Here is a 12,776-nt window from a genome sequence, read left to right as displayed (position 1 = left end):
ATGAGACTGGTAAGGCTCACGGAGGACGCTAGACGGGACGGGTGTAGGTGTTCAGAAATTAGGTATTCCCTGTCCCCTTTCGCTCCGGTGTAGTGCCAGGAATCTGGGAGCTGTATACTCATTTCCTGCGTTAAGCAGCAGTCGCTATATATAGCAATGACTAGCCATATAACACTAATCGATGTTTTTTAGCACCGATATTTTATTATATCAGCTTATCTACATTCTTCTTTGTGTGCCGTTGTTCCGCGCTTAAAACTTACTTGAAGAAATGCACCACATGCAATAAAGTCCTTGCAAGTTATATTCAGATGATTTTGAGTGCAATTAAAGGGCGCTGCATCGTGTGACTGTACTATACGGGCATCGAACGAATTGAAGACTAGTTTTTGACCTGGAGCACCGATTTTGAAAAATATTACCTCTATATAAGTATTCCTTTCACTTACGTATATGTCCTCTGGAAAGAAAAGACGATAACTACAGCCCCCACCTCGCTTATACTGATCTCCGAGCATCCTTCATACTTCGGATGAGCAATCTGCTAAAAAGAAACTATAGAAGTTCTCGCAAGACACGTGGACTGTCTATGAAAAATTTCAGTTGGCTATTTTCACTAAGGGGATATACAAGCAATTTTGAACAAAAACTGATGAGCACTACTTGACGACGAAAGACATCCAAACTAAGACAAGATCTTCTGTGTGCCACTTTGCGTGCATGCTTAATCACGCTCAAGTCATTCATTGTTTTGATTCAAATCAAAGCATTGAGTTATATCCAGCATCATTATGAATGCAAGAAAATGGAGATATATTGTTAATGCCTGGAAATGTTAGCAGCTAAAATGGCGAGTAATTTAACAGGTATTTATTTCCAGGAAGCCAAGAAGAAGATTGCATGGAGCGCTACGAAGACTTAGAGCAAACGTCCGCTTCATGGCTATTGTGTACGCACAAATTGAACTAAATACATTTCTTTCTTGGCAGGAAGAGCTGTTGTAGAAGCTCTGCATAAAAAATGCTTTTACGAAACACGGCAAGCACCATTTCTGAGATAATTTGAGACAACGTGGCAAGCCCGATTTGCGAGATAATTTGAGACGAAGCGATCACATGGTCCACGGAGCCGAGCGGTTTCCAAGAAACCCTAAATGGACGCCCCTTCTGCACTTTAAGCCTACCGCGCGCTGCGGGAGTGATTTTGAGCCTTGGTGTAAATTATGCGGAAAACGCCGGACATCCTCGGCATGTGCGGTAGCGTGTCAGATCGCTTGCTGCCTGCGTAGTAGAGTGACGGCAAAGAGAGGCTCAAGCATGGTCGCGCTCCGTTGAGTCTCCCTGGAGAAGGCGCGCACCGAAACGCGTGTATGCGTTACACAGGCAAAAAAAGGGGGAGAAAACAGGCTGAATCGCGCGGGCCGCTTTTGCAGCACAAGGCACGTCGGCGGCGGGCGTCGCTCGTTCCAGGTGCTTGCTCCTTTGACGGCTTCATCGCCGAATGGCCAGATCGCAGCTGCAAGGCGCCGACGCGGTGCGGCGAAAAGCGACTAACCCTCACCTTCTTCGCCCAGGCTTGGTGGAGGAGGGGAGGACGGGTACGAATAATATACTCAGCTCTGTCTCGTCTCTTTCTCTGGGCGGAGTTTTGTGTGAAATTTTTGTGAAATAATTGTGCCCGATTAGACATTCAGTGTGATGTATCATTGAGCGAAAAACAAAATGATGACGCGGTAATGCTGTGGTACATACATTCCAAGAATGGGAAATACATAACATCAGCAGGGGTAACCGAGGTTGTGTTTCTGGCGAGCGTGTCTCATGAGATAGGGGGCACGAACGATATAAATTTTCTAGACCAAAGTTGTTACGGCATGGATCAATCTGCGTGTGTCCATTGCGTTTGTTAGTAGTTAATTCCGAAATATAGGTAGCAAGAAAGATGGTTTCGAGTTTGTTAATTCATAATAAGTAACGATTATGGCACTCTGAGATGTTGAATCTATTCTTGTTTACCCCCTTGCGCTCTGGCATCAGGTGAAGGGCGATGTTACAAATTTTGCTAACTGCATGTCACTCTGCATGCCACTGCATGCCACTGCATGCCACTGCATGCGACTGCATGCCACTCACAAAACGCTGTTTGATAAATATGTACTTAGGGCACGCTAAAGTTGTCGAGCATTTGGGCACCTTCAGGATTCATTTTTCAAGCTGTGTGTCTTGACAAGATTTCAAATGGAGCACTTTGTTTTGCATAGAACTGCTAAGTGGGCTGCGATATCCGTCTCTTGACCTCAGCACAGTTTAGGAGCATGCTCACTTCCCAAGACAAATTTGTGATTTGACACTATACGGGAGAACATTCAAATCCTGGATTGAAAACGCGTCAGTCAAAGCTCCTATTCACTGCCAGGTGGACCTCCGAGGAATGTCCACAGGATATCCGTCCACGGCCGCCGGCATGATCACTCACGTTCCCCACATACGCGACCAGCGTCTGGTCGTTATTGAGACAATGGCCTTTGAAATCGAACGTTTATTACCTCCGCTGTTGCTGCTGCTGCCGCCGCCGCCGTTGCCTTTTGACGACGTAGAAAACCCCCGCCAGCCAGTTGCGAAAGGAGGCGGTTGGCCGACATGTTTTCTCCGTGTCTGCGCGTGGTCCATACGTAACGACCCCCTTATGCGCATAAGGCCTGCTGTTATACACGGATCCATTATCGAGTCTAAGAGCCCGCCCTGTCCACCGTTTGGCGCTACCTCCATTTTTTCGTTGTTTTGCTTCTCCTGCTTTCTCGTTCTACTGATATTATGTTATGCGACTGTGTAGCGTTAGGTCGTCATACGCCGTGAGCAAGTCCGATTCTATAGGTCTGCAACACGTGTGGTTGCCTTGCATTCTGCGTGGATAATGCAGATGTCTTTTATTTTTGTTTTACACATTCGTTATTTGCCTGTTTTGATACGATACGGCTATCTCCGGGACTGTGTCAAAGAACTCACGCGCCGGCCACCAGAACGGGTTTCCCAGCTGCGTTTTCAATCTGGTTTTTTGAAGAAAGGGAAAAGATGCGGTGAAGGGCATGGTATGCATAGTTAAACCAATGCCTGCTTGCAATTTTTCCTGTTTCGGCAAGAACAGGTGATCGATCCTTAATCAGGTGGGCATTTTCCCAAAGTTTAGTGGCTTTGTTTTTTTTTTTTTTCAGAAACTGTGTACCAGTCGGTAACTAGACGCCATTACGCAGCGATATGAATAGGCAAGCAGGAATGACTGGTCTGCTGCAGTTCACACAATAATGTGACAAATTCTATGAGTAGCTCTAGAAATATTAGGGTATAAATATTTACTTCTTTCCTCTCTAAAGTTACTCTATATATAATGCGGACATATATTGGGGTTTTGCGATGAATAATTTTGAATGAATATATCCCTTCTCATACGCTCTTTGCAAATGAATTACAAAAGGCAAGGACGACCTGTGTCATTGATCAGGGAGGCTCGCACTACATGTTTGTGCTTAACTCTGTGTGCGACCTGATGCTGCCACCCTACTAAATGGCAGAGGTCGTCGTTATACCTTCCGTAGTGCATTTGAAAAGAGCTTGCAAACGGATCATAGAGCCCAAGAGCCGCTGTGCACCCAAAGACAACTGGCGCATACATGGTGCATTAAGAGTCTTAGTGCACCATATGCTATGCGACTCTGGCTATGAGAGACGCCGTAGTGGAGGGATCCGGAAATTTATACCACCTCCGGAAATTTATACTACCTGGGGATCTTTAACGTGCACATACATCGCACAACTCACGGACACATTTGCGTTTTGCCCCCATCGAAAAGCGGCCGCCGCGGCCGGGATTCGATTCCGCACCTCTGGGTACAGCAATCGAGTGCCCCAACCACTGCGCCACCGCTGCAGGGCTAAGAATCTTAAAAATATTTGCTATACGAGCATCATACTCACATTTTTAGCATTTGAAAGGGTGCTAAAACCTATCAAAGAAAACAAACTGTTAATTATACTCAATAATTTTAAATAATATTTTTGCTGTGGGTCTTATTGATCCGCGAGTGCTCCGTGGACCGTGGTCGTGTTTGTTCTCTACACCGAATTCAAATACGAATTCTCTACACCGGGTTTTGCTCACCCGTAAACTGCTCTTGTATTCAACCGCCGTGTCAAAACAATACGGGTTCAAGGACACTAGCGAGACATTAGTCTGCGGCGAAAAGCCACGGTCTCAAGGCCCTGCCGGTCGCTGGGCTGCGAAGGTTTTCAATAGAAGGGGACGCCGGGGCCGTCTCGTTCACTTTCGACGGTAATGGAAAATGCTTTCAGCAAAGAAAAAAAACTGAACAACAAAGAACGCCGCAGGCTAAAAAGCCCGCTAAACTGCCGTCGCCACAACCGTAGCATGCAGGCCCCTTTGGAACTAGACGGACCTTGTAAGTACAGCCGTGTGGTATATAACATGCATGGGGCACCCAAACGACCGAACCGCTGCCCCGCCTACAAGTGGGTTCTCAGTGACCAGAAAACATGTGTGCGGCTCTTTCTTTCTGTTGATTCCTTTCGGTACGTTACGTAAGCCTCGTGGCGAAAACCCCGGGGGTCATAGAACGCAGAAAAAAAGAAAACGAGAATAACAATCGCAAAACAAAGACCATGTATGCGCTCGGCCATTCAAGGCGTCCTGCCCCTTCTGCCCGCCCTCTAACCGATCATCGTCGGTGAACAGCGAACCTTAGCTGTCATCGTCGGCGTCTCTAACGCGCCAAATACACCAGGTCCGTCAGCGTCGGCGCCGAGAATAAGAAATGAAACTGAAAGACAAAGAAGAAAAACCAAAGTATCTCAGTGGCAGAAGAAATGTAAAATGCGCCATGCGTTTTGGTTTCGGCAAACAGTCTTAAAAATAACACCCTGCGGTTTTGAGCGCTAGATTTATGTGGGTAATAATACACCATACGCGGAGAATCCCGCGCTGAGCTGAAAGTGCTGTGGTGTATATAATGGGTATACCACAAGTATTTTCATCGCTGTTTCGGCAAAAAGTTATTTTTGTTCAGTATGTTTCTTCCGGTCGGCTTTCTTCTGACTTCGGTGTTTTCTTTTTAACCATTCCGGCTTTGCATCCTTGATGTACTTGGTGTTTCATGTTTCAGTAAAGCTGTTTCTTGGGCTAGTTGATAGATTTTGCTCCTTTTTGGCGGAGCACACAGGGCACTTTTCATTCAGAGGTTTCACTTTTCATTCAGACTCGGTTTCTTGCGGCAAGCCGCATTTATGCAGCAAACTTCTCGGCTTTTGAGGATTGCTTCGAAAAACCTTTTCCTTGCTCTTTTGCGTGGTATACGTGTCAGCTTATGGAATCGTGGGTTAAATTGTACTGCCGGCCAAATGACAATATCCGTTCCTCTGAAAAATGTCGCGTGCCAGTGCCCTTTTACCTTGTCTTTATGCATTGCTTGTACGACGCTGATATCTTACAAATCCCTGTTCTGCTCTTGAAAGAGACAAACACATTGAAAACACGCATAAACATGACGTGATTTGATTAAACGTCTAGAGCAATCGGAATTGCATTGCCTATAGTTCTTATCTGTCGTAGTGACTAGCAGCGGCAGTTAAGGTGTCTGCGTTTGCTCTTACATCTAACGAGACATGAGATTGTATCAAGAAAAGAACAGTAACAAGGTCCGACGTAGCCATGTGCATATTCACAGAGAAGCGCTGTGCATAGATTTATTATTGCATTATAATGCCCAGAACGCTTAATTCGTACTCACAAAAAAGATCACCATATTTACCAGCGCACACATTACCAGAAGTTGCTAGGTGATACGAAGTGTCAATGCACTCTTTTAGATAGCCTTTTATTTATTACGCAAATTTCTTTCCATGGTGCGATATGAGGGGATTTGCTATCATGTCCAGTGCGATGAAGCGTTCCACAAATGTATATAATAAATAATAATAAATAATAAAAAAACTGCAAACCATACTTAATTATTTGCAAAAATAAACTTTACAGTTCGTCTGTTAAAAAGATCTGAACAAATCTTTAAATGAGCAAAATGTAGGACAATTTCTGCTTTAGGGTCGGTGGTCGTCAGAGATAGTTTCATATTCACCATGATGCAAGCGTTGGACTATGTGTAACTGCGTTGTGCAATAGCTCTACCTAAGTTGTCTCTCGCTCATAACATCATTCAAGATGTCCGGCCAAGAAAACAGAACGCGCTAGCAAAAAGACCGAACATCTGAGCCCTCGTATTCTGGAAGGCCTAATGGAACTTCCATTCAAGCCGTATTCCGGAACTGAAGCAAAATGTCCGCCGTCAGCAACCAAACTCCTGGTTCTCTTTCGGTTTGCCTCAAAGCGGCCGGCAGTAACAAAAAAAAAAATGTAAATAGTCGAGGAAAAAACGAGTAATGATCCCCGCCACCAGGCAGATGCCAGGCATAGATAAGCAATGCAGAGGGCGCGCTATACTGTCTGACATTCCGCGACCACCCTCTCGGCAGCGCCCCCTATCGCGACGACGGGATGTCGGAGGGCAACCTGCGGCGTCCATTCAGAAAATGACCGTAACCTTGCGGAGCGGTTGCAGGGTCCGAGCGAAGCGCAAACGCCGCCGTCTCTTTTCTTTGAGAACATGCCGACACGGGCTCGTCGACTTATTTTGCCGCTGCGCTTTAACCTTTTATTCTGTCTGTTTGCTTTAAGGCCGGCTTTTAAACCAAAAGCGCTCGCTACAGCTGATCGGGACTCCGTCGCATCCTGTTCGCGACCGGCTCCCGCGTAGCAGACGATGTATGAAACGAAGCAGACGACGGCACGCGTTTGGCGCGCTTGCAGAAGTGTGCTATTCGTCGTAACGGCGGCACAAGCATGAAAGGCGAACTGCGGGAAGCAAGGGAACAAAAGCAACACTGGAAAAGCGCGAGACCGCCGTGATTCTCGAAGTCCAGTATTTCAGCCACTGACACGACGCGTACGATTCTATATAAGTAAAGAAAAAATATCCACGACGTTATTGTTCCATTCTGAACATCTTTCCCATTTCCGCTCCATTGATCACAGCCAAAGCTATAGACCGTGCGCACAGGAGACGGCTCGAAAAGCGCGTTTGCTTGCATGGACGCTCCACCCTATCGCAATACGCTGACCGTAACCTTCGTGAATTCTTCGACCATTGACGATCTCTCAACCTTCAGTTGGGACTTTTTTAGGCCTCCGTTCATGATACGTGGCATTTGTACTGTGTCGTTTTGAGTATTTCTGTGCTTTCTTCTTTTTCACTTCACAATGCTAGCACCACCATCACACCTCAATTCCGTCGGGAAACTCTTGCTATGGTCCATCAGGCATGACTTCGTTCAGCCAGGAAGACACGCGTGCGCGTTTTGCACCGGGGCAAAGTGAAACAGAACATCCAACAACAAAAAAAGCGAACTAGAGGGAGAAGATTCCCCGGAGCATGATCCTGTCGGTGCTCTTCGCGTATACGTGTAAAGGCGACGCAGGCACTACGTGCGGCCGTTGTACTTACATACCTTCTTTTGGTTTCCAAAACGCTTATCGCGACGTCGTGCGCGCGCGAAAAAGGAGCCAGGATAGAGAAAGAAGAACAGAAACAGCGAGCGAAATAAAAGGAGAGCGCGAGCTCACGCGTTTTCGTGATCTGGATGATGGAATCGGTCTTCACCGGAGGAGCGTGCCGCGGCGTCGAATGCGCTGCACAAGACGGCAAGCAGAGGAAAAACAGAAAATTTCAGAAAAAAAGTGATACGAAAATAAGAAAATGTGTAGCAGAAGACATTCAGGCAGGCTGAGGCGCCAAAACTATAGAACAAAACGCCTGCACTGCGCCGCAGCGGTCGTCTGCTCGCGCCTTGCGTGTCGTCTGCTCGCGATAGGCCTCGCACATCGTATAAATGCGGTTCCGCTCCCGCTTCCACGGCTATTTGTGCTTTTGCTACCACCATGTCTGCACATCGCACCCTCTCTAGATCACGCTTAGCAGGGTGTATGTGAGTGAGTGTTGTTGCTGCTTCTGTTGGTGTTGCCTCTGCGGTTCACGACCAAGTGATAACGGACGGTCGTGCAGTACGGGCATTACGTCGGTCACGTGCGCGGCGTTACGTTGCCACTTCGCAGTCGCTTTGAGGCACCCTCCCCTTGCAGCCGAGTGCGAAGAAGCGGCTCAGGATCTTCGAATTCATCTGTGGAGTAAGGGAGAGAAAAAAAAAAGCTATTGTATAAAGCGGTTTACCGGAGCCACAAACGAAAAAAAGAAGTGAGACAGATGCCTGAGTCACAAAAGAAGGCTGGAGGATGCGAACGGAAGCGCGACCACTTTGTACCGCTGCATTTTCCTTCGGAGAGGACCATTTTTCTCAACACCTTCGTATGTCATTTTGGGTCATATACATACAGGGTGTAGGCGCGTCCTGTGGATGCGCTTCATTTCCGCCTGGCAGTTCCAAGTTCGCGCTGGTAGTCTTGAAGGACGAAAAGTGCGAAGAACGTAGCAGAAAAAAAAAAAAAAAAATCAGAAAGAAAAAACAACACCAAAGTGCCAATGTAAGTGCATGTTTTTCGTTATATATCGGCATGAGGGTTGCTTTGGCGTTGTTTCGTTTAATGGTCGACACCAGCGCTCTCTCGGCAAATGAATTTTCGTTTTTCTATAATACCCGCTGCATCAAAACTCCAGCTACTGTATTTGATGCACTGTTTACAAAGAGTTTTGTAGTTCCTTCTGTTGGGTGAATGAAAAAATTTCTAAATCGATCCTTGATGTCGACACACCCGTTTGGAATAAGGAAGGAACATTCGTACCTTATCCGCTGGAACTTTAACGTCAGATAAGTAGCACGCATATGATTTTTTGTCCTTTTATTGCTGAATTTTTCTTATCGTATACATAGGTACTGCCGTTTGTTGTATGCCTCCTGCTTTTGAAATTAAGATGACAGATGTATGACGCCGGATTTCCCCCATCATAGTTCATAATAGGGCCATTTTTTTAACCTACACCAACTATACTAGCGCAGCGAAAAGACATTGGAGGTATAGGAGATTTGCTACACTAGTGTAGGGGGTGTAGGTTAAAAAAATGGCCTTAATATAGACATGCACTGCTGGCTACTCTGGGCCTCTTGCGAAACTGAGATATTGCATCGATGATGGTGCAAGTTTTCCGCTCACCACAACAACTATTTCTGGTTTAATCTATTGTAGTACATGCTTGATTTTCCTGAAAAGATGGTAACGGTTGAACGTATACTGCGTCCGATTCAGGAACAGAATAATTTTTTTTCACGTTTCCACGGTACAGCATCTCAAATAATATAGCACGGGCACGCTTTAAAATATTTTTCTCGTTGTCTGCTTTTGCAGGAATTCGTTTGGGAAACGTTTGTACGAAATTATCCCGAATAGCAGTCATAGCTCTCGACGGAGTGGAGATGATGCAGCGGCATAGTTTCGCGGAGACTGCAGACTTCTTGAGGAGATGACAGTTGCACATTAAAAAAGAATATCCGAAAAAGATAAGAACGTGCATGACAGGTATTCCCTGTGCGTCCTTATTTCCGTACCACGCTCACCTATTGTTTTTTCACTATCACAAACCAAGTTATCACTCGAGCAATGCGCGCACTCAAGAGCCGGTGAACTGATGCTGCCCTCTTTCCTTTTCCCGTGCTTGCAGCAGCTTCGAAGCGAACAAGTCGACGAAAGGGGCGTCGAAACTTCGCCGCGACCTCATCAACGCGGAGATCTCCAATTTACGAGACCTGCTGCCATTGCCGTCTTCGACGCGGCAAAGGCTTTCCCAGCTCCAGCTGATGGCGCTGGTGTGTGTGTACGTGAGAAAGGCAAACTACTTCCAGCACAGTAAGTATACTATACAACACTTAGCTGTGAAATTCCTTTTGCCTGCCCTTGGTACCTGTGCGTTCAGTTTTCTTTTTCAGCTGCGTCGGACCGAGTAAGGCATCTCTGCTTTTCGAATCCATAAATAATGCTATCCACTGAATGCGGATACGCAGTGGAGAACACATAACGGAAACAGTTGAACGCGTGGTTCTCCGGCTTGAGCAACGCCAGCTCTGGCGCCTCGCAAACAAAGTTTGACTGCAGACAGTGAGATGGTCCAGATACTTACTTTGTAGTAAATAGGCTACGTGTCAGCAGCCGGTCGCAAGAACTGGAGACACGGCCGCTACAGTTCCCCGCTTAATATGGGCCACCCTGTACGCACTAACAGGAGAGGCGCATTTAATGACTATATTATATATAGACTATCTTCCAGGTTAAAACTGTAACCATGCCTGGAAAGAATGAAGAAAAAAAAAAACAACACCGTCTCTGGAAACTTGGAAGCGGGTGAGCATCTAGGCTGAGTTATTAGATTTAGTAATACTTTTGCGTAGTTACAAATCATACAAGAGAAGTTGGCACGTGTTAGGAAGTGATATTCCGGGACCTGAAGGTATAAATAATGAAACATTGATTTGAAGCACTAGCTGATACTAGTGAGAAAAAAAAAAAAGATTGAACATTGGAGATAAGTGTACGGTAAGAATAAATGACACTGTATTTAATGCGAGATGGTCAGCGTGGAGAAAGTGCCATGTGACGATCCTGCAACCTTATGATGACATGTTGCATAATATCTTGTAATCGCGGTAGTTCCCTTAATCAAAAGCTGTTAGTACCATGTTATGGCGTCACAGATATCGTTATTAGCTACAAAGAAATCATTTGTGACCATTACCAGACTGTCGCAGGACGTCACAGACCAAAGGAGGGTTTAGACCCCAAAGAGTCATCTTTTGTCAGAGGGTGGTATCCGAGTTGTCGCCAAGGAGCGCTCGATTGCCGACACTATAGAACGACCACGCGCAAGGCTAAAGCGTTTGTGACGCAGCTGCAGCTTCAAAACGCCTTTGCAGTACGAGAAAAACTCGGTGCCCGGACTCGGGCTCTATTTCAACGTCGCACGCGCCTCGAGCCCGTCTAGACGAGTGCTATGTGAGAGCGTCTGCACAAGCCCCGAGGCGAATTCTGGGAAGCAAGGGTCCTCGCACCTGCGGGCAAACCGCATTTGAGTTATGCTCAGATGGAGAAAGAGAAAAAGAACGGGGGACAACGCAGCAGCCAACCAGACAGCACACGAACGACGCACGTAGAACGTCCCCGCGGAGACGTGGTGAAAAGGCGCCTGCTTCTGTAGGTGTGCAAGCTCGGGCATCTGCGCCCGAAGTTTAATATTTTTTATGAATGTAAGTAAGAGAAAGTTTTTCAATGAAAGTAACGGTTCCTCCATGTTTCAGTTATTGTCCATAATAGACATAGTATTGGAATGGAGACATTTCGATTGTTCTACTAAGTCAAATTATCTCAACCTCAGTCGATACACTTTTTTGTAACGCGCACCCGTAAACAGTGCAAATATACTGAACTGACGATACAACCTCCCGAGTTGGACGCGGCTGCGCGAAAGGCGACGGCGAGTCGGTGGCAGAAACTTTGCAAGCAGAAAACAGCTGCCGCTGTAGCGACTGTTTTGATGCCGGCTCGCTGCAGCTGGGTTTGTACTCGCCTCCATCGCAATGGCGTCTTTCGGAGGCGAAGGCGTTAGACGTACTAAAAACAGAACAACAGAAATATTTGCCGACAGGTCGAAATTGCGCAGAGTTGCATATGCCGGGTTTATTCGTTGAGAAGTCCGTCCGCTTTTTCCGGGTGCTTATTACTTGCACAGTAACTGCAATGGACAAAAGCACGGCGAATAGCAAAATCAAGATCCCGGACATTGGTGTCTTGGGATTTCCAGGCTGACGCCTTGGGCCTGCGAGGTTCCTGTTTCTCCTTTTTTCGGTTTTCTCGTTTTTAAGTCCCTTCCCTATATTTCTTTCCCTCCATGGACGATAGGACATATATACGGTTTGTTTTCTTTCCTGCATCAACTCTTCCTTCTATAAAAAAAATGTGAAAAGGTCGTGAAAGAAATATTTTAAAATTATAACATTTTTCTTAACACAACAAAGGGAGCTTAACAGGGGAGCTTAACATCCCTCCCCCTCTCCCAAAGAAGACGTGAACGAAGTGGCGAAAGAAGGGCGATGAAAGAGAGAGTATATTGGAGGACTCCTAAAGTCCACCATGTAGCGTTTCTTCTCACATATAGACATGCAAAGCCCGCGAGTGAGCCCATACATAGGTCGGCTTGATGTGAATGCTATTCTCGGTCAATATGATCTTAAATTATATAACAACGCCATATGCTCAAACTGACATTGTGAGGCATATATTGCGAGAAAGGGGTATTAAGTACCGCAGTCCAAGTAATGTTTACACAAACTCATTTAAATTCAACATATTCGTGTTTCAAATATAGTTTACCACATGTAATACGAAGCTGCATATGTGCTTTAGATGTTCCCGTAATTGACGTCATCATTGTCTAAAGCCAGTCGATGAAAACCGACGCATATGGTGGCTTTTCGAGTGCATAAAAAATTTGTTGTGGTTTAACTCTGGTTAACCCTAGTTGAATTGCGATAGGAATGACGGAAGCTTTTATTGCCTGCAACATTATTCCCCTACCACGCCCTATCAGTGTAAGGTACTACATTATTAGGGACACTTAAGCTCATCCTTTAAGAGTATGACGCGAGAGCGCAAGCTACCAGCCCACATATAAATGAGAAGGACTCCATGCTGCTGAACAGAATGTGGAGTGAAAGCAT

General features: G+C 46.1%; 1 protein-coding gene across 1 annotated transcript in view; it reads left to right on the top strand.

Annotated features, from left to right (window-relative positions):
- LOC146175958 (uncharacterized) overlaps positions 1–12,776 on the top strand; it is a 128,769-nt gene that overhangs the window by 7,165 nt on the left and 108,828 nt on the right. The window contains exon 2 of the mRNA XM_084581225.1: positions 9,731–9,915. Within this exon, the coding sequence (XP_084437351.1) occupies positions 9,731–9,915 (185 nt within the window). The remainder of the gene's footprint in view (positions 1–9,730; positions 9,916–12,776) is intronic.

This window comes from Amblyomma maculatum, chromosome 10 (assembly GCF_055883805.1).
Source record: "Amblyomma maculatum isolate TAMU_Amacu chromosome 10, ASM5588380v1, whole genome shotgun sequence".
NCBI classification, from domain to species: Eukaryota; Metazoa; Arthropoda; class Arachnida; order Ixodida; family Ixodidae; genus Amblyomma; species Amblyomma maculatum.
Note: the sequence above shows the minus strand (reverse complement) of the source record. Positions and strands in the feature narration are given on the sequence as shown.